Here is a 21,964-nt window from a genome sequence, read left to right on the forward strand (position 1 = left end):
TGTCTGACCTCTCCGGCTCAAGTTTAATCACAACACATCAAAGATGCAGGCGTTGCCGAGTGCCGGCGTTGCCTGGTGGTCAGGGGGTGGACTCTGGGGCCGTGCTGCCTGGATATAAACCCTGCCTCCACCGCTGAGCCCCAGCACAAGTGCCTCATCCCCTCATCTGGAAGTCAGAGTAACAGTGCTGCCTCAGGCACTGCTGGGAGTCAGTGCTGCAAAGGCTGAGGATGGTGGGCCAAGTGGTGAATACAAAGCAGGCGTCACCTCCCTGTCCAGGCTCTCACCCCCTGCCTTCCTCCTGCGTTCTGCTGAGACGCTTCCCACTGCTGCTCTTGTGCCTTCTTCCCAAATGCCTGGGAGAATACAACAAGTTTCTGGGAGAATACAACAAGCTTCCAGGCACGGGAGGAATAGAGCTACCAGTCATTGCCTGAGTCCCTGCTATGGCCAGACCCGTTTCCCTGACACATGTCACTGCGTGTAATTTATCCACACAATGCTGTGGGATGGGTACTAAAGAATATTGTTCCCATTTTACAGATGAGGAAACAGTACAGAGAGGGTAAGTCCTCCTCGTCATGGGCTAGAACACAAGAGAGGCGGGATCCAAATCCAGGTGTGTTCACCAGGTGTGTTCAGCAGGAATCGAAAACTACTGCTGGGTGAAAGTGCACCACCGCCTTTCTGCCTCCTGGCACCGTCCCTCTCTCCTCGGTCCAGGCCCAGAAGATGCTCACTGGCGTCTCCAAGGCTTTGGACATGTTGCGTGGGGCAGCCTGCCTCCAGCCCAGTCAGGGAGGGTGGGAGTGCGCACCCTTGGAGCGGCAGTGGGGTGGCCTCTGGGCAGCACCTTCCCATTCGGCTTGTCGCCCTACCTTGAGTGCTCTTCTTGGCTCAGAACTGTAGGGAGGAAAAAGAGAGAGCTCAGAGAAGAGAATGCCACACGACAGTCGCCAATAAGCAAAGGAGGAAAACACAACTGGAGAAAGGGGACAGGAAGAAGAGAGTCTGCCTGTTTGCCTTCATAGGGATCAGGAGCCTGGGAATTTTCTCTGGGAAATGCTGCATGGACTAGCCCTTGTGCTAGTGGGGAAGACAGTGGGTCGGGTGTGGGGAGACCTGGGGTCTAGCCCAAACCTGCTGCTTGGGCTGTGTGACCCTGGGCCGGTCCTTTCCCCTGTCCAGGGGTCAGCCGTCCCTGCCAGAAAATGAGATCTCTGCGTCTCCCAGCTCTGCTACTCAAGAGGTCGATGATTCTGTTCTCAAATTGACACCTTCAACAAGGGGGCACTTTGTTAAAGTTGCATGTCACACGGCAAGCAAGTGAACATGCTCTGTCCCCAGACCGAAAGACAGTGGATTTTTGATGAGTGTTCTATTTTTTTCTAGATCGGACACGTTAAAGGCTAACAAATGAGGAATTCTAGAACTTGCAATTCTTTCTAGCACAAATGCTGGGCCTCTGAGGATCAGCTACAAGGCACAGTTGGTTGATTGTGAATCTCCCCATATCTGGGCTCACTGATAAATTCCTGAACATGCAAATCCAGGGGCATTCTCAGTCTCCTAGGTGAGTCCACGCTTCCAGTCAATTCTCGGGGGCAGTCTAGAGGCACCCAACGGATCTATTTCTCTGACCCCAGAGCTGCTTTATAGGGTCTTCAACTGTAGATCCTTGCAAGATGGGCACAGAGAAGACTCTTAGCAGGGCGGAGGAGGGTAGGGAAGCAATCTTTATTTTTTAATATGAAATTTATTGTCAAATTGGTTTCCATACAACACCCAGTGTTCATCCCAACAGGTGCCCTCCTCAATGCCCATCACCCACCCTCCCCTCCCTCCCACCCTCCATCAACCCTCAGTTTGTTCTCAGTTTTTAAGTCTCTTATGGTTTGGCTCCCTCCCTCTCTTTTTTTTTTCTTCCTTCCCCTCCCCCATGGTCTTCTGTTAAATTTCTCAGGATCCACATAAGAGTGAAAACATATGGTATCTGTCTTTCTCTGCCTGACTTATTTCACTTAGCATAACACTCTCCAGTTCCATCCATGTTGCTACAAAGGGCCATATTTCATTCTTTCTCATTGCCAAGTAGTATTCCATTGTGTATATAAACCACAATTTCTTTATCCATTCATCAGTTGATGGACATTTAGGCTCTTTACATAATTTGGGTATTGTTGAAAGTGTTGCTATAAACATTAGGGTACAAGTGCCCCTAGGCATCAGCACTCCTGCATCCCTTGGGTAAATTCCTAGCAGTGCTATTGCTGGGTCATAGGGTAGATCTATTTTTAATTTTTTGAGGAACCTCCACACTGTTTTCCAGAGCGGCTGCACCAGTTTGCATTCCCACCAACAGTGCAAGAGGGTTCCCGTTTCTCCACATCCTCTCCAGCATCTATAGTCTCCTGATTTGTTCATTTTAGCCACTCTGACTGGCGTGAGGTGATATCTCAGTGTGGTTTTGATTTGTATTTCCCTGATGAGGAGTGACGTTAAGCATCTTTTCATGTGCCTGTTGGCCATCTGGATGTCTTCTTTAGAGAAGTGTCTATTCATGTTTTCTGCCCATTTCTTCACTGGATTATTTGTTTTTTAGGTGTGGAGTTTGGAGAGTTCTTTATAGATTTTGGATACTAGCCCTTTGTCTGATATATCATTTGCAAATATCTTTTCCCATTTCGTCAGTTGCCTTTACAATCCCAGACTTCAGCCTCTACTACAAAGTTGTAATCAAGACAGCATGGTATTGGCACAAAAACAGACACATCGACCAATGGAAGAGAATAGAGACTCCAGAATTGGACCCACAAAAGTATGGCCAACTAATCTTTGACAAAGCAGGAAAGAATATCCAAAGGAAAAAAGACAGTCTCTTTAACAAATGGTGCTGGGAGAACTGGATACCAACATGCAGAAGAATGAAACTAGACCACTTTCTTACACCATTCACAAAAATAAACAAAATGGATAAAGGACCTGAATGTGAGACAGGAAACCATCAAAACCCTAGAGGAGAAAGCAGGAAAAAACCTCTCTGACCTCAGCTGCAGCAATTTCTTACTTGACACATCTCCAAAGGCAAGGGAATTAAAAGCGAAAATGAACTATCGGGACCTCATCAAAATAAAAAGCTTCTACACTGCAAAGGAAACAATCAACAAAACTAAGAGGGTAGGGAAGCAATCTGATGGAAGCAATTTCCCAGCCCTGAGAGCATTCTAACAACTTAAGTCCATCTGCATTTGAAAAGATTTTGTTTTCATTCTGAACTCAAAAGAATCTCTGGTCTTAAAGGAAAAAGATTCAGAGACTGGTTATGTGGTTTGTTCATGCTGAAGGAAACTGGAAGGGAATCTGGGTTTCATGTTATCTTCCTTTACCCTGCCATCAACCATGTGAGTAAGAACAGTTAGGCCATTTTTTAGGGAGGTGAGGGGACCTACCCAAGGTCAAGGTCACATAGCTAGTAAGAGGCAGAGCCTGGATCCAAACACAGGTTTGCCTGACTTCAGAGCTGGGGCAGGGACCACTGTACCACTGCCCACTGGTCTTGCAAAAGCTTCTGGATTTTTCTTTTTTCCTTCTGTTTCCCCTCTTCCAGTAGCAGTGCTTCGGTCCCATGGCACAGGAGCTCCCACAGTTATACGTATGTATACACGTGTGGCTGTGTGTGGCGGGTTTGGGGCAGGACTGGCCCCGGTTATACAGCTGCCTTTAAGGACAGTGGGGGCTATGATCGCCGATCCCCAGCCTCAGGCCCCTGGGAGGTCTGGCAGGTCCTGTCACCATGTCCTGGAGAGGACACCGCAGTCCACGGCAGGCATCACACCTAAAATCAAGTTCCTGCTCTCTGCGCCGCAGTGGGTCTCTGTGGGAGCCACAAGCCTGGGTAAGGAAGGCAGGGAGGGCGGCAGTAGCTGAAAGGCCCAAAGAGACCAGAAGGCGGCAGAACAGACACTAGTCAGAGAGTTCCACGTTCACACCTCCTCAGCACGGGGCCCCTTGTCAGCCTCAGCCTTCGTGCACGTGGTGGGGGGCACAGAGTGACAGCCTCACAGGGCTGATGGAGCATCAGGTGAGGTGATGCAAGCAGGGCACTTGGGATAGTGGCCGCCACACAACAGACAGTCTCACAGAGGAGCAGCGAGTACTGCCATCGTTATGAGCAAGTCACAGCCAGCCACACATTACACACACCTACTGTGTGCCGGGGGAGGCCGCCAGGCACCTTGGGGGCTTCTGAGGGCGTCACCGTGGCACTTAGCTGCCGTGGCACTCAGGAGTTCTGACCTCATCTTGTGCTCTTCCATTGCTAATGATAATCTCGAGATCCCTTCCCTTTCCAGCCTGGGATATCAGGAAGAGATCAAATTGCACAGGGCCTTCTGGTTAAGAAAGAAACAGCAATATTTCCACCAAGATCTATTTCAAACACGAATATTCCAGTATTGAGGGCTATCCCTGCTCTATCTAGGAAACCCTCAGGGTTGCGAACAGTGCCCTCCCAGAGGGCCCAGGGCCTGGGGGGAGGGGCCCCTACCTTCAGGTGCTCCATCTTCTCCTGCTGGCTCAGGACGTCTCTGTCGGCAGTCCCTGAGGGCACAGAGGGCTGGGGAGGCGGGCGCATGAAGGTCTGGGTGACCTGCTCAGAGAGCTTGCAGATGACCTGCTGTTTGGCCTGGTTCTTGTCCATGAGCAGCTGCACGTGCTGCTGCAGCTCCCGCACCTGCTGTTCCTGCAGGCTTGCTGTCTGTGCCAGGCTCTCCCGCTCCCGCTCCAGGGCCTCCAGCCGCCTGCCCAGCTCTGCGATCTGCCGCACTTGGTGCCGCACCAGCTCCAGCCGGTCCTTGTCCTCGGCCGCCAGGTACGCGCTGGACGCCCTCTTCTCCTGCTGGGCAGCCTCTAGCGCCTTGTGCAGGATCCTCACCAGCTCCTGGGCGGGGGAAGGGAAGCGCTCTGTGAACTCGGGGAAGGCCCGTGAGGTGCCAGAGACTCGGCACTGGCTACCCCCGGTTCTCCTAACAGCCCTGGGCGCTGGCTAGCATCATCCTCTCGGCCACCTCATTTTCTCTTTTTCTGTCCAAGAAAGTTTTACCCAGATACATGGTTCCCCAGCTAAAGGCTATGTTCGTAGCCAGGCTTATGGCTAAGTGTAGCCTAGCATCTGTTCCGCTTAAGCGCGATTTGAGAAATTAGGTGGGTGGCTTGTGGGTCCTGCCTTTGAAACCACTACCCATGTGCTCCCCTGGTCTGGGTGCCCTTTCTTCTGGCTGGGAAATGGCAAGAACTAGAGCAGCCACCTTGGGCTCATAAGCGGATGGTGTATGTTGAGGACGGCAGTTGCCCTACCAGCTCAGAACTGCTCACTTACCTCTCTGGATTCTCTGTGAGAAGATAGGAGAGAAATAAACTTCCAAACTGTTTTAGGCAATAGTGGTCTGAGGCTTCTCTGTTACAGCAGCCGAGCCTGTGCCCTGACTAATTAATCCATGTCCATTTCAGAAGTGAGAAAACTGATGCCCTGCAGAGTAGGGTGCAGTTTCATCCCAAATCCTAAGTCTGCACTTGGTCAGTAATGAAGGCAGGGGCAGCAGCAAAGTGACAGGCCAGCACTTCTCTCTCTCGCTCCCAGGCAGACCTTACTAATTAAGCTCCCTATTCCTTCCTGCTAAGCCTCACTGAGGCCTCAGAATCCTGAATACAGCAAACAGTAGTCACTACCAATGGAGCTGGGAAAGCACTGGGGAGGAAACACATGGGCAATCCTCACATTAAACCACACAGAGAGCCTCATTCAGTCCACTGTGCCCGGCCTCTTAGGCCACCAAGCAATGCCTGGAGGGCTGGTGCAAGAAAGCCTGAGAGAGCTCAGAAGCAAAGACCTCTATTTACCCCGTGAAGGGGTACTGGACTCAGAATGAAACTCAAGGTCTGCTTGGCTCCCCACATCTTCAAACCCCCAATCTCCCCAGGACCTGTGCTGCCCCAAAGCAAGGATATGGATTCATTTAAGACCAGGGTCAGAATATCAGAAGCCAGGAGGCCCAGTGGCCAGTCCCATGTGAACCTCAGAGCCTGGTAGGCAGGGGAGGGGTTTGGGGCCGTTGCTATGCTCCATGCCAGTCTCATCTGGAAAAACATGGTTTCTAGAGACCAGTTACCTGTATCCATGCCAAAGTATTTAACTAGATGAATCAGCTGGATAGGATTACTGCTGAGAACAATTCCATTTTGGAAGAGAACTGCACCAAACCATGGCTTCATATGAGAAATTAATGGCGAGATCAAATTAGCACGCATCTTCTGAAACCTCGGAACCGTGGACTGTCTCTCTTCTGGTTCTCTCCCTTCCCTCCCTCCATCCAAACTTTACGAAGCCCTACTCAGTGCCAGGCCCTGGGGTGGGTGCTGGGGCTTAGATGGGGATTGGTCAAGAACCACCAAGGCTGGTGGGAGTGAAGGTGAAACACTGTAATGCAGTGATTTACTACAAGAGGGAAGCAAGGGTGTTTGTGGGGACACAGAGCAGACAGCAAGGACTTTTGCCTGGGGTGGAGGTGGGGGAAGACCAGTATATTCTATAGAAAGGCAGAACAGTTTGAACTCATTCGTGAAAAATAAGAAGGGCCAGAGACGGCCAAGCAGCAAGTAGGAGATGAGGGTCGGAAGGGCTTTCCACACTTGCTGAGTCAACAGCTCAAGCAAAGGCCCACAGGAAGGAAAGAGCCCATGTGGGGTTGTGGGCATCGTTGGGCGTGGCTGGAAGGTGGGTGGGGAGGTGGTTGCAAACCAAATCGGAATGTTTGGAATGAATTAGCTTCTCAGGCTCTGCGGAGAGAGCTCACCATTCCTGTGGTTCCAGGATAACTGAGAAGCTGAAACCATTTTCTGGTTCGGCTGAGATGTGGAGATTACCCTGGGAACTGCCGGGTGAAATAACCAGCAGACCACTGTTCAGACTTGTCTGAGGCTCAGAATCAGGCAGGTATCCTTCTGCCAACTTTGGGAGAGTCAACTCTGAAGCCCATTTCATTATGTCCAGGTGCCTCCCCATTCCTACCTCCAGCCCAGGAGGCCCTTCGCCCACCCCAGAATCCCCACAACAGAATGAGACAGGGAGAAAGGAACCAGGGAAGGGACAGAGTGGGAGCAGGAAGCACAAGATGAGGAGTGTGAATGGACCTCGGATTCAGAAAACTTGGAGGCTGGCAGGCCTGGGGGGAGACCACCTGGTCAGGTCGCCTTGCTGTCATGTGAGGGCACTAAAGACCAAGAAAGGAGAAGGAAGAGGACTACAGGGACTTGGTGGATCCCCACAGGTGGGAAAACACACCATAAGTGAGGACCCCCAACTCCTAATCTAGGGTCTTCCACTTCTCCATGATGGGTAGTTAATAGATTTTGCACTGAAACACTTCTTCCAATTTCCTTAAAAATAGAAATAGCCCATGTTCGTAGCAGCATTATTCCCCCAGCACCCAAGAGATTGGGAATAACCCATATGCCCACTGACGGTGAGCGGGTAAACAAAATGTTGCATATGCGTATGATGGAATAAACTCTGCCTGAAAAAGGGAGGAAATCCTGTTATAGGCTACCTCATGGACGAACCTGGGGCCATTATGTCACAAAAATGTACATACATACTACATAGAAATATTAAAAACAAAAACGGAAGCTTGTGATACATCTTCTTCTGAAGCTTCTCTGGGCCTTATGATATGCTACAGCACCTCTCCAAGCTGTCAGTATGGAGCAACACCATCACTTGCAACAGTGCAAGGGTACTCCTTGTATGGACACACAGTTCCCTTATCCCACCCGCAAGGAGGGACATCCAGGTTGTTTCCAATTCCCACAATTATAAGCAGTGCTTTAGAACCAATTCTTAGAAATAGAAGAGCTGATCAAATGGCACTTTTAATATACATACGTAGTTTATTTTTTCAGAGAGAGACAGAGAGCATGGAGGGGAGGGGCAGAGAGAGAGGGAGAGAAAGAGAATCCCAGGCAGGCTCTGCACTGTCAGTGCAGAGCCCAATGTAGGGCTCAAACTCACCAACCGTGAGATTATGACCTGAGCTGAAATCAAGAGTCAGATGCTTAACCGACTGAGCCACCCAGGCGCTCTGCTACTTAAAAAAAAAAAAAAAAAAAAAAAAAAAAAAATTAATGTTTATTTATTTGAGAGAGAGAGAGAGAGAGAGAGAGAGAGAGAGAGCGAGCGAGCAGGGAGGGGCAGAGAGAGTGAGACACAGAATCCGAAGCAGGTGCCAGGGTCTGAGCTGTCAGCACAGAGCCCGACGCGAGGCTCGAACTCACAGACTGTGAGATCATGACCTGAGCTGAAGTAGGACGCTCAATTGACTGAGCCACCCAGGCGCCCCATTTTTTTTTTAATGTTTATTTACTTTTGAGAGAGAGAGACAGAAAGAGAGAGAGAGAGAGAGAGAGAGAGCGCATGAGCAGGGAAGGGGCGGAGAGAGACAGAGACACAGAATACGAAGCAGGCTTCAGGCTCCAAGCCGTCGGCACAGAATCCGATGCGGGGCTCAAACTCACGAACCATGAGATCATGACCTAAGCCAGAGTCAGAGGCTCAACTGACTGAGCCACCCAGGTGCCCCGCCCTGCTTTTAATATTTCTTAATCAAATCAATGTTTGGTCCATTTCAGACTTTGATAACTGGCTGCAAGTTGTCATTCTATTAAAAAATTTTTTTTTTAATTGCAGGAGAGTTGATTGTTTAAATTTTTAAAATCCAACAAATCATCTTTTAAAAAAGTAATCCTTTACCTTATTAAATAATGAGCTGATACTTTCATCACTCGCTAAAATCAAGGTGGATGGGCCCAACAATGCTGGGGAAAGAGCACTGGACTGAGAGTCTGGCACTCCAGCCACTGACCCTTAAGAGGCTGGGCGCTAGCAGGGTGCAGATGAAGGAGCACTGGAGTCACAGAGGCCTTGGCTCTATTCCAGGTCCATGGAGGGGTATCTAATGAGGGTGTTTCAGAAAAATGAACTTTGGCTTTGTCATATGTAAAGTGGAGATCATGATCCCTACACCTCGGAGAGCCACTGAAAGGAGGAGAGAAAAAGGGTGGCAAGTGTCTCTCCCCAAGCGGAAGCTACAGCCAGGGTCCCTCTCGACCCTCCCTCTATGCTGAAATCTTTGAACTCTGTACTCTGTATAAGGGGAGTGTACATTGAGGTTCCTGGCTGGGGTTCTAGGGAAGTACATGGTTGCACTTTGCCCCCAACAAGTTTTCTAAACAAATTACCCTGAGGGAGCTAAGTTGACCCCAGGTAGGGCCTGGGAGGGGTTCATCATTCCCAGCAGTCGACAGATGGCCAACATCACTACAAACAATGGGCTTCCCTCTGCCAGAGCAGACAGCCTTCAGGCTGGGTGCAGTTTTGTGAACTCTGAGAGCCACCCGGCCAACCAGCCATCTGGTGCTATCTCCCAGAGTCCAAATCTCTTGTGGGGCCAGCTACAAGGGCCTGGGACAGATAATAGCTCAACAGGTACTGGAGTGGCCCTATAGTTTAATATGACACCAGATACAAGGACTGTGTTCATATTTTCTCAAGAGCAGTTACGGTGCTCTCATGCTGGGCTATACCTGGAGAACATGGAGGAGGTGGTTGGGCTGGGATGAGTCCTGGATTGGGGGAAGGAGGCCAGGGTCTCAGTCTTGGCTCCTTCAGCTGTGTGACCTCAGGCCAGTCACCTACCTTCTCTGAGATCCTTAAGCATGGCATGGTAAAAAGGGAAAAATCTCTAGAAGCAGACAGACCAGAGTGTGAAACCTATCTTGGCCGCTGAGAGACCCTGGGCATTCAGAACCTCTCAGAACCTCAGTTTCCTTGGGGAAAAGGGGGCTAATAACTGTAGTATTAGAGATAATGCATGGAAAGCCCCAGCACAGAGCTGCGGCCACACTTAACACCAGTCATGCGTGCTCTTACCTGCTCTTCCTTACCCAAGGGCAGGGAGCCAGTGTACCTCTGTGTCCTCCACGGCGTCCAACAGACTTTGAGATACAAATTCTTAAAGAATCACAATTGCTATTGGCAATGGCCACCTGGGTGGCTGAGCCAGGACAAGACCCACTTCCCCCTTCCAGTTCCCACATCCTCCTGCACCCTCAGGCAGAAAGAGAGTACCTCCCAAGAAGAGACACAGGAAAGCATCTTGCAGATGTGAGCCCAGGACATCCAAGGGATTGCTTCCCCAGCTGAAGAACTGGGCTCAGAGAGTCTCAGATGGACAGTGGCCCTCTGATTGGCATTTCTGCGTGTCCGGGGCACTGCTGGGCGCCCCAAGGTTTTGCAGGCCTCGTCTATCCTACCTCTGGGCCAAGAATTGATCTTTTCTCCTTCCCCTCTTTGGTTTTGGTATCTGGGCTGGAGTTAAAAACCTGAGTCGGTAAAGCTAGGGCTCCCCCCGCCTGATGTGGGGTTAAGACTTGACCCTCGCCTATCACTGCTAGGCCACTCACTTCTTGGAGGTCCTCACGGGTGCCTGTCTGTCTTCCCAGAGCCCCTCAGAGGAACATGTCACTTCTTGTAAGGCCACTAGGAATCAATAAGGAGGGCAGGGAATACTGCAGTAACAGCCCAAACCAACAAAGCCTGCATCTGCTGGGCGGCTGCTGGCTGCCAGACACCAGGCTTTACAAATCCGGACACAGGCTTCTCCAGTAAGCCCAGCTGTACACGTACAGAGGAGGAAGCTGAGGCTATGCAAGGTTAAGAAACTTCTTCGGCCAGAACTGCGGCCTATACCTTCTGTGCTCAGTCTCCCACGTTTGGGAGATGGGCAGGAGAACACAGAAAACACTCATCCCATGAGTCAAAAGTGAAACTGCAAGACTCTCCCCTTCTGATTGTCTGTCCCAGGCCAGGAAAGTGAACAGTAAGAAAGTCCAGGTTCTTGGGGGTGGCTGGGTGGCTCAGTGGGTTGAGCGTCCAACTTGGTCTCAGGTCATGATCTCGCAGTTTGTGAGTTAGAGCCCCGCATTAGGCTCTGTGCTGACAGCTCAGAGTCTGCAGCCTGCTTTGGATCCTGTGTCTTCCTCTCTCTCTGCCCCTGCCCTGCTCGCACTCTGTCTCTCCCTCTCAAAAATAAATATTTAAAAAAAGATATAAAGTCCAGGTCCTTTAATGCTTGAACAACTTCCTCCTGCCATTTTCACTCTGATGGCAGGGGAGCTGTCAGCAGCCTGGGTGGGCCTTACTGATCTCCAAGAGCTTAACTTCATTTACTGAAGAATGCCACACTCTCCAGGGTAGCACAGATGTTGGGGGCAAACCTCACTGAAATCTAGGTCTCCTGGGCCTCTCTTCTTCATTCAATGATTCCCGACACCTTCAAAGCAAAGGCCAAGCCACAGGAGGCTGCCCATATTTCCTAGAAAGAAGGGGAAGGTGTGATGAAGGGAGAGGCAGAGGTCACATCCAGATTTCTTTTCCTGGCCAGGTTCAGCCTGGAACTTATGCTGTACTGGTCCAGGGATCAGGCAGCTGCTCCCACCCAGCTGCATGCTCTCTTAGCTCTCAGGACCGCTGGCCGCCCCGCGACGGGAACGGGGGACGATGGGAGGAGAAGAGAGCTGGGCTGCTAAGTGATAGCAGAGGGGACTTCACACGCCGTGATGATGTATGTGGGTGTTCGCGGGCTTACCGCCTGTCTCTGCCATGAAATGTAAGCCCTGCAGGGGAGGGGCCTGCGTCTCTTCTCACCGTCCCCAGCACCTAGAATACCGCGTGCACGCCACAGGTCCTCAACAAGGACTTGACACAAAAACAAATGGATTGAGAACATGTAAACGGATGAGCTTCCTCCCTTGAGACCTTCAGTCAAGGCCTGCTTCATTAAATGTATCTGCTGATCTGCCAGGAGTGAAGCTTCTGCTACTTGCCTTGGTATCAGCTTAGGGCAAGAAAGGGCAGAGGAGGGGCAAAATTAGGCAGGGAGAGCATATTTCTAGGCTGTCTTCTCCAAACACAGAGCAGCAGAAAGGAGAAGACATGTGAAAGGAGACTATTCAGAGGTAAATACAGTGTACCCCCCTCTTCCCCAGAAGCAAGAGCCGGGAGACAAAGCAGAAAAAGACTCAGGGCAGCCAAAGCACAAAATGAAAACTTAGGCCTTCTTCTCGGAGGAAGAGAAGTGTGGGTTCTCAGTGGGGCCCAGTGAGGCATCACCAGGCACCACCCTTGAGGTTTTCAGTAACGACTGCACTAACTTAACCACTTTTATTGTGCCAAAAAGAGCCCAGTGTTGCAGTCCCTCTCACCCCCTGCCTTGGGACTCTCACTACTTCACAGAGTCACCCCAGAATGTGAACACGACTTACTCTCTGGGTTGTAGGATTTGGGGATGATTTGAATGTCTGGGTATGTGTGCGATCTGTGTTCTACAATGACCATGTGACTCTTTCTTTTCTTAACTGCTATAATTAATTTCTCTATTAAGCCTAAGTCTTCCTCATCACTGTCCTCTTTCGGGCCTGCTTGAGCCCTAGAGCCACACAGACCTGCCTGCTCTCTCTGTCCTCTGACAGTCCTTCAGGGAGCTGCACCGTTACCAGCTGCCGGTTCCTTCAGCAGCCCCTCCCAGGACCTTGCATCCAGACCCCCCTCCTCCGAATGCTATCCCCCTTCAGTGTGGGGACGGGCCATGCACAGTCCTCCAGGAGGAGTCCAAGAGCAATTACAAAGTAAGTTCCAGAGACCTGCCCTTGAGGGTCTTCCGACACCCAGTCTGAGTGTCCACATGTCCCTTAGTAATTAACAGCACAGCATTTTCAACCACCAGCAGTTTGGCTGGTAAGGACCACAGACTGCCATATGCCCGGCTGGGCTGACGTGCCGGGTCTAGTTCAAAGGCTCCAGGCCCAGAGGGGTCCACTGGAGCCTGGGGCCTCTCTGGGGACAGAGCTCACCTTCTGAGACTTTAACTCCTTGGTGAGCATGAGAACCTGCTGCTCCAAGGCCAACACTTTTTCCTGGGCAGTTCGGTTCCGTGTGAGTCCTTCGGCAAAGAGTGGGAAGGTGTTGTTCTGGCGCTTGGCTTTCTGAAGGAGATTGGCGGTCAGAGAAGACTTGGGCGTAGGCTTTGGAGAATCCGCTGGATCTTTCAAAAGGAGGAACACAGAGGTTATGATCAGTGTCCTCAGTGGTTCTCAAACTTGAGCTTGCTGCAGAAGCACCTGGAAGGCTTGCTAAAACACAGACTGTGGGACCCTACTCCCAGACTTTTCATCAACAGGCCTGGGGCAGGGCTTGATAATTTGCATTTCTAAGAGATTCTTAGGTGATGCCAATGCAACTAGCCCAGGGCTCACACTTTGAGAACCATCAGACTCTAAAAACATTATTTACACTGTACTGGCTGGTCCTTCAGCCCATCCTCTAAAGTGTGCCTGTCCTGTGCTCTTGGATCCCTGCCTGCATGGGTGATCTCCTAGGACACCGCTGGTGCAGGCGGCCATCTCCTCAGGCACAAGCCCTGGCAGGATGTCTTGCTTCTTATCTCAGGATCCCACCTCTACCCTGTGGGCAAGTTCCAAAGTACACACAACTGTTCAAGATAGGAGTATCGAGTATCTGTACTCTGCATTCTTGCCCCAGAGAGTAACTCAAACTCTTGTTTGACTCCTTTTAATTAATTAATTATTTGAGAGAGAGAGAGAGAGAGAGAGAGAGCAAGCGAGCAATGAGCAGGGGAGAGGCAGAGGGAGAGAAAGAGAGAATCTTAAGCAGGCTCCACACTCAGTGTGGAGCCGGACACAGGGCTTGGTCCCACGACCCTGGAATCATGACCTGAGCCAAAATCAAGAGTCAGACGCTCAACCAACCGAGCCACCCACACGCCCCTCTTGTTTGATTCTTATTACAAGCTAAGTTAGGACACATATTTCCCATAGTTGATCGTCCCAAGGCTGCACAGTTCTTTTATTTCCTCTACAGCCAGGATCAGCAAACACTGGCTCATGGGCCAAATCCAGTCTACAGGCCAAATCTAGCCCACAGCCTGCTTCTGTAAATAAAGTTTTATTGGAACACGGCCACACTCATTTGTTTGTGCATTGTCTGTGCTGCTTTCGCTCCATAAGGGCAGAGTTGAGTGTGGCAACGGAGACCGTATGTCCCACAACGCCTCCAACATTTACTCTCTGGCCCTTTGTAGAAAACATTTGCCAACCATTGCTGAATTTCTTATTTCATTTGATTTTTATCTTATTTTATTCTTCATTCAAATCCAACATCAGAGTCAGTCACCTATGCTGCCTTGTTCTGTCTATCCTTTAGTAAAGGATCTGCCATCAGCCTGCATCCAGGGACATTTTTCATTTTCAGTGTTTTATTTATTTATTTATTTATTTATTTATTTATTTATTTATTTATTATGTTCACTTATTATTTATTATATAAGTCCATTATCTTTAAATGAATTGACATATAAATACTTAATATTTTCTCAGTTGTAATTTCTAGTACAGTGAATAATAGTAGATATAACCCACATTAACAAAAGCTCTTTGGGGTCTTCAGTTACTTTCTTTTTTTTGTGGTTTCTATTTTTTTTTTTTTTTTTTTTTTAATTTACATCCAAATTAGTTAGCATATAGTGCAACAATGATTTCAGGAGTAGATCCCTTAGTGCCCCTTAGCCATCCCCCCTCCCACAACCCCTCCAGTAACCCTCAGTTTGTTCTCCATATTTATGAGTCTCTTGTTTTGTCCCCCTCCCTGTTTTTATATTATTTTTGTTTCCCTTCCTTATGTTCATCTGTTTTGTCTCTTAAAGTTCTCATATGAGTGAAGTCATATGATTTTTGTCTTTCTCTGACTAATTTTGCTTAGCATAATACCCTCCAGTTCCATTCACGGAGTTGCAAATGGCAAGATTTCATTCGTTTTGATTGCCGAGTAATACTCCATTGTATATATATACCACATCTTCTTTGCCCATTCATCCATCGATGGACATTTGGGCTCTTTCCATACTTTGGCTATTGTTGACAGTGCTGCTATAAACACGGGGGTGCATGTGTCCCTTGGAAACAGCACACCTGTATCCCTTGGATAAATGCCTAGTAGTACAATTGCTGGGTCGTAGGGTAGTTCTATTTTTAGTTTTTTGAGGAACCTCCATACTGTTTTCCAGAGTGGCTGCACCAGCTTGCATTCCCAATGTTTTATTTATTTTTGAGAGAGTGCAAGCAGAAAAGGGACAGAGAGAGAGGGACAGGGCAGAGAGAGAGGGACAGAGGATCTGAAGCAGGCTCTGCGCTGACAGCAGCGAGCCCAGTGTGGGGCTTGAACTCACGAACCGTGAGATCATGACCCGAGCTGAAGTCGGACGCTCTCCCAACTGAGCCATCCACAGCTCCCAGTGCCAGAAAAGGTTTGCTTCTTCCAAGAAAATATATGTTTATTCTTAGGGATGCTGGAAATCATCTAACAGTTGCATTTCCCTCTTTGCCTTGGCTGCTGAGAAGCTCAGACACACTGCTGCCCACTCTTTGCTACTCTATAGGATATCTTGATCTTATTTAAATTTCCTAACCCAGATGACTCATTGTCTTTCCCCTGATGTGTATTTTAATAAGCTATCCCCGATCCTTTTGGGACTAGTGTGTTAAACGTAAGGACGTGGTATGGGATCCCAGGTGAGGGCTTAGAGGAAGAGCCGAATAATTTACCACGTTTCTTCTGGGGCCAGCCAAACAATCTTGAACAGATAAAAAACTACTCGAGGGGCGCCTGGGTGGCGCAGTCGGTTAAGCGTCCGACTTCAGCCAGGTCACGATCTCGCGGTCCGTGAGTTCGAGCCCCGCGTCAGGCTCTGGGCTGATGGCTCGGAGCCTGGAGCCTGTTTCCGATTCTGTGTCTCCCTCTCTCTCTGCCCCTCCCCCGTTCATGCTCTGTCTCTCTCTGTCCCAAAAATAAATAAAAAACGTTGAAAAAAAAAATTAAAAAAAAAAAACAAAACAAAAAACTACTCGAGTAGGTGACGGGAACCAGAAACTCCCTGACCTTGTTGGGTACAAGAACAGAATGGTCTTGTTCTAGACTTGAAAGAAATCTGGTTGCACTGCGTACAAATCAGACCGCAGAGCTCCGAAAAATGCAGTGTCTCTTTCTCTTTCCTGCCACGGGGTATAGAAGAGCAGGGGGGCTCGCTGTAGCCCTGTTGCCCTCTGATAACAATACTGCCCACTCACCCTGAGGGCAGGCAAGGTAGGGGTCACTATGCCCATTTCACAGTTGGAGAAAATGAGGCCCAGGAGGGTGGTTTTTCAATCAGTGCTGTAGGATTTCATGGGAGGGTGGCAGAGCTGACTGGGAGGGACGGGTGGGGAGCCAAGGGGAGCCCAGACTCCCACCGATGCCTCAAGTCTGCTGTGGTCTGCATTGTATATTAGATTTTGTTTATGGGGGTCAAGGAGTCATGGCGAGACAAATGTAGTCTGAAAAATCACCGCTTTAGAAAATGAGGCTTGAGGTGGTATGGGGCCAGAGTGCTGGGCCTGAACCCTAGTTCTGCACCCACTGTGCGGCCATGAGCGAGTCACTCCACTTTTCCATCCTCAGTTCCCTTATTTAGTAAATGAGAACAACAACGGTATGTAGTAACCGCTCGGGATGTTGGAAGGGTCGAAGAGGTTAATGCAGGTGCTTAGTGCACGTGGAAGAAGATTCTGGTAAGTGACAGGAGCCAGTCCTGAAGGACCAGATATTTCAGATTCCATTTATATGAACGATCCAGAGCAGGCAAATCTACAGAGACAGAAAGTCGAACGGTAGTTGCCAAGAGCTGGAGGATGCAAGGTTTCTTGGGATAATAAGCATGCTCTAAAATTGATTATGGTGAGGGGCGCCTGGCTGGCTCAGTCAGTGAAGCCTCTGACTCTTGAGTTCCACTCAGGTCATGATCTTACGGTTCATGGGTTTGAGGCCAGCATCGAGCTCCATGCTGACAGTGCAGAGCCTGCTTGGGATTCTCTTTCTCTGTCTCTCTCTCTGTCCCTCCCCACTCATGCTCTTCCTGTCTGTCTTTCAAAATAAATAAATAAACTTTAAAAAATAAAGTAAAATAGATTATGGTGAACTGTACACTTCGAATGGGTGAATTGTTTGATATGTGAATTATCTCTTAATAAAACCATTACCAAAGGGAAAAAAGTGCTTAGAGTAGCCCTGGCACAGAGTAGGTGCTAGATGTGGGTGCTGGTTTTATTACCGTTGATTTGAGAGAGCACCGGTCCCCTCTCAGACTGTTCACTGTGACTGGCGTGGCCTCACCAGACGCTGCTCCAAAGGGGAGATTTCTCTGGAGGCACTGCTCCACAGGGCAGGGGTCCCCCCTGCCAGAAGCCCGCACAGGGCTGCCTCAGCTGGTTTTCTTCCATTTCTAGGTTACGGTATGTCTTGGGTTGGGGGGGCACCCATGCTAATTGCAAAGGAAGCCCAACCCCCACGGCGGTGTGGGCCACTCACATTTTGTGCAATAATTAAGTGCTATGGAGGAGCCGGGATAGACACGTAGAGGTCATCTGCTCTGCTTCTTCAGGCAGAGATCTGATTTTGCTCAGCCCACACAGGCATTTTCATATCCTTTCCTTATAAATTAAAAAAAGTAAGAAAGAAGAAGTGAGAGATATTTTCATTACTTCAAGAATCACTGCAGGAGTGTCAGTTTGGGAAGACGAGGAAGAGTTCTGGAAGTGGGTGATGGCAGTGGTCGACGTGAGTGTGCTTAATGCTACTGCACTATACACTTAAAATGGGTTAATGTGGTAAATTTTATGTATATTTTACCACAACGCTATTACTAAAAAAAGGAGTCACTGCTACCAGACCCATAGAAACAAGGAGTGACCCGGAGAGTGTCCTATTGGACACACACAAGCGTAGATGTTGGTTTTGGGGGAGGAAAGAGGGCACTCGCTTGGCCTCTGAAGGCCCAGCTCAAACCTGGGCAGAGCTCACCTGGGGTGCTGGGGTCAGAGGGCAAAGGCTGCTCTGCCCTGTGAGGTTCCCCGCTCAGTGGAGAATCTTCCCCTGGAGGTCCGTGGCCTGTTCCTGAGGCCTGCCTGTTGCCCCGAATATTGTACATCGTGTTTCTGAAAGGAAAACAGAGGAGCATGAGGCTGCCATCCTCAGCCCCAGTCATGCCCGGAGCGGTCTGCCACACTCCAGGCACCCTGCAAGATGCATCCCGCCCGAGCGCTCCCCACCCGCCTCGCCCGTCTTTTCATGTTCTCATTGTACTTACCGCCTTCCACACATGATATTGCTAATAACAGAAGCTTGATTCCCCCACCCCCAAACCCACTGCTGGAGTGTAAGTTCTCTTGAGTGCAGGGATGTTTGCCTGTTTTGTTCACTAAGATATTTTGTGTTTTTGTGTGTGTGTTTTTTAAATGTTTATTTTTGAGAGACAGAGAGAGACAGACCGTGAGCAGGGGAGGGGCAGAGAGAGAGGGAGACACAGAATCCAAAGCAGGCTCCAGACTCTGAGCTGTCAGCACAGAGCCCAGGGCTCAAACTCATGAACCATGAGATCTTGACCTGAGCCAAAGTAGGATGCTCAACTGACTGAGCCACGCAGGTGTCCTGTAATATTTTGTGTTTCTTAAGTTTATTTATTTTTGGGAGAGAGAGAGAGCACGCGTGTGCGTGCGCATGAATATGGGCAGGGGAGGGGCAGAGGAAGGGGAGGGGCAGAGAGAGGGAGAGAGAGAGAGAGAATCCCAAGCAGACTCTGCACTGTCAGCCCAACACGGGGTTCGATCCCACGAACTGTGAGATCATGACCTGAGCTGAAGTCAAGAGTCAGACGCTCAACAGACTGAGCCACCCAGGTGCCCCCATGCATGCCTAGCATAGTGCCTGCAGCATTGAGGGCGCTTACAGTATACGTGCTGAATGAATGCTGAATGAACTTGCCAAAGGAACTTCCTGAAACTTTCATCTGGCTTTATAACTACTTGCTCAAAAATCATCAGTAGCTCCCTACTTCTGCTGAGCAAAGTTCCAAACCGCTCCTGGATCCTTCTCCCCTTGCACTCTTTCCCCACTTAGATCTGTTCTCCCTTGAGGCCTTCACTAATCATCTGGTCTCCAAGGAGCTTACTGCACTTTGTGAATGGGCTACCCTTTGACCAAGTACTTGTCTAGGCTGAATAATGGTGTCATTTCTTCAAGAGCTGGACAGTAACCTACCTGCATGTCTGTGGCACCTGGTACTGGGCTGCACATGCCCAGTGTGCAGGCTCAAGACACTTTGGGTTTGTAGGAAGGAACTAGGTAGCACCAAAGGCTGGCCTAGGACCACAGCCACAGAAAAATTCATAATGAGGCAGATAAAAGGACATTCAACTGAGTTTATTTTCCCTTTAAAAAGATACGAAAGTAGATGTATTCCAAAATTATTATTATTTTTTTTTTTTGAGAGGGAGAGAATGTGAGCAGGGGAGAGGCAGAGAGAGAGAAGAGAGAGAGAATCCCAAGCAGGTTCCACACTCAGCACAGAGCCTGATGTGGGGCTCAGTCCCATGACTGTGAGATCATGACCTGAGCTGAAATCAAGAGTCAGACACTTAACTGACTGAGCCACCCAGGTGCCCCAACATATTCCAAAATTAACAACAAGGGAGAGGAAATGATTAAAAGAGTTCACCAGGTCAGCATTTTCTGAATGGCAGGTTCTGAACTATTGGTAGATTATAAAATCAGTTTAGTATCATAACCAGCATTTAAAATATGGAATGGAAAATATCAGAATGCACCCCACTTTGAAAGAGTTAATATTTTGTAAGTTTTACTGAGCTATATATGTGTACTGAGCTATAAAACTCACAGTTTGAAAACAATGCACTAGGGGGTCATTTACTTAAAAGGAAGCAATAGCGTGGTCAAAAAAGAAGGGGACATGAAGGTCTACAGATCTGTGATGGAGTCCTGGCTCTGCTGCCACCTCTATGTACAACATATACTTCTAGCAGTAAGATGGAAAAATTACCCTGAAAAACCCTTATTCACAAACACCTAGATGCTAGGTAAACACCAAGCATATTTCAAAAATATTTAGCTAAATTTCCAATAAAGGAAGGGAAATTCTTGGGGCCTAAACGTGAATTCAAGTGAGAAGGTGATTACGTAGATTAGATTAGTCCTCAGCAAACATTCACTCCTTTCCCACCACCTCCGTAGGAGCAGAGTACTTCTTCCCTCTCCTGTGGGCTCAGGCAAGGCATGTGATTTGCTTTGGCCAAAGGGATGTTAGCAGATGTGATCTAAACATAGGCTTAAAACGTCCTCGCATATAGGGCTAGTCCTCTTCAAGAACGAGTCTCAGGCAGCTGCTGGTCTGTGGCAGATGAGAAATACGAGAAGCAGACCTAGATCTTACCAACAGCTTAGAGTTAAGACCAAGTGAACCTAGCCTATATCAGCTGAATCCAGATGTGTGAGAAATGATCATATGACACTGAATTCTGAAGTGTGTTTGTAGCATTATTGCTGTGAAAATTGACTTAGGATATGAGTTTGCTCTGGGGTCAACTGTTTTGTTTTTTTGAGATATAACTGACACATAACATTCATTTCAGGTGTACAACAAATTTATCCAATCTAGTGTGAAATTATCACCATGATATGTCTATTGAAGATCCATCACCACGCATGGCCACAAGATGTTTTTCATGGATCAACTGTTGGTTCCAGATGCCTAGAACCTTGGCTGTTGCAAGAGAAGAAAGAAAGCATTTGGACCCAGAGTGCAGAGTTGAAATTGAAATTCTTACATACAGCTGGGAGTCCCAAGATGAGGTGAGTTAGGAAAAAACACGCCTGCTGGCAAAATCAACACAAGGAAATTCTAGGTGAAGGCTCTGGGCATTCAAAAATTTTTCTTGTGATATCTTTGTTAGGTTTTGGTATCAAGATAATATTGGCTTGACAGAATGAATTGGGGAAGTGTTCCCTCCTTTTCTTTTTTGGAAGGAAGATTTTGTGAAGAATTGGTATTGATTCTTTTTTAAATGTTTGGTAGAATTCACTAGTGAAGTTATCTGGTCCTAGGGTTTTTCGTCTGTATGGGCGGGGGGTAGTTTTTTTTTTTATTATTATTATTAATTTAATCTGCTTACATGGTATAGGTCTATTCAGATTTTCTCTTTCCTCTTGCATCGGTTTTGGTAATTTGTGTCTCTCTAAGAATTTGTCCCTTTCTTCATTTGTTGGCATAAAACTGTTCATAGTATCCCTTTATAATGTTTTTTATTTCTGTTAGCTTGGTAGTAATGTTCCATCTTTTGATCCTGACTTCAGTAATTTGAGTCTCATGTCTTTTTCTTGGTCTGTCTGGCTAGAGGGTTGTCAATTTTGTTGATCTTTTCAAAGAACCATCATTTGATCTGAAATTTGTTTTTAAAACAAAATCCAGTCTTTTGGTACAGTTGGGTCCAGAGAAAGATAGAAAATTGTACTTTAATGGAGAGTATAGCTGACTCATGGAGGGAAAATCAATCTGTTAAGAATAGAGAAGAAATTAGAACTCAGCATTCCAAATGCTTGACTTTGAAATTTGGTCTTTGATTGCTTTTGTTCTGTTGTTGTTGTTGTTGTTGTTATTATTATTAAGTTTTATTTGTTCATTTTGAGAGAGAGTGAGAGAGAGCATGAGCAAAGGGACAGAGAGAGAGGGAGAGAGAGGATCCCAAGCAGGCTCTGTATCATCAGCCCAGAGCCTGACAAGGGGCTAGAACCCACAAACTGAGAGTATGTGAGCCAAAATCAAGAGCTAGATGCCCAACTGAGTCACCCAGGCGCCCTCTTGTCTGTTGTTATTAAGATTCTATTGTAAGATGCCTCTGACTCTTTGACCTAGTCACCTCCCCTTCCCAGTTCTTACTTTCCTCATCTACAAAT

The 21,964-nt window shown here is 48.3% G+C and overlaps 1 protein-coding gene across 5 annotated transcripts in view; it reads right to left on the reverse strand.

Moving 5' to 3' along the window:
• Positions 1–21,964, reverse strand: part of TBC1D2 (TBC1 domain family member 2) — a 56,013-nt gene that overhangs the window by 17,646 nt on the left and 16,403 nt on the right. For 4 of the 5 annotated variants that reach the window (XM_019454380.2, XM_019454384.2, XM_019454382.2 and 1 more), the window contains 3 exons: positions 18,020–18,153; positions 12,964–13,154; positions 4,547–4,939 (listed from right to left, as the gene is read on the reverse strand). In XM_019454380.2, the coding sequence (XP_019309925.2) occupies positions 4,547–4,939; positions 12,964–13,154; positions 18,020–18,153 (718 nt within the window). Of the gene's footprint in view, positions 1–740; positions 854–4,546; positions 4,940–12,963; positions 13,155–18,019; positions 18,154–21,964 lie in introns of those variants that run through there. The other variant, XM_019454385.2, reaches the window with a different exon arrangement.

This window comes from Panthera pardus, unplaced genomic scaffold (genome assembly GCF_024362965.1).
Source record: "Panthera pardus isolate Hobbes unplaced genomic scaffold, ASM2436296v1 HiC_scaffold_20, whole genome shotgun sequence".
In the NCBI taxonomy this organism is placed as follows: Eukaryota; Metazoa; Chordata; class Mammalia; order Carnivora; family Felidae; genus Panthera; species Panthera pardus.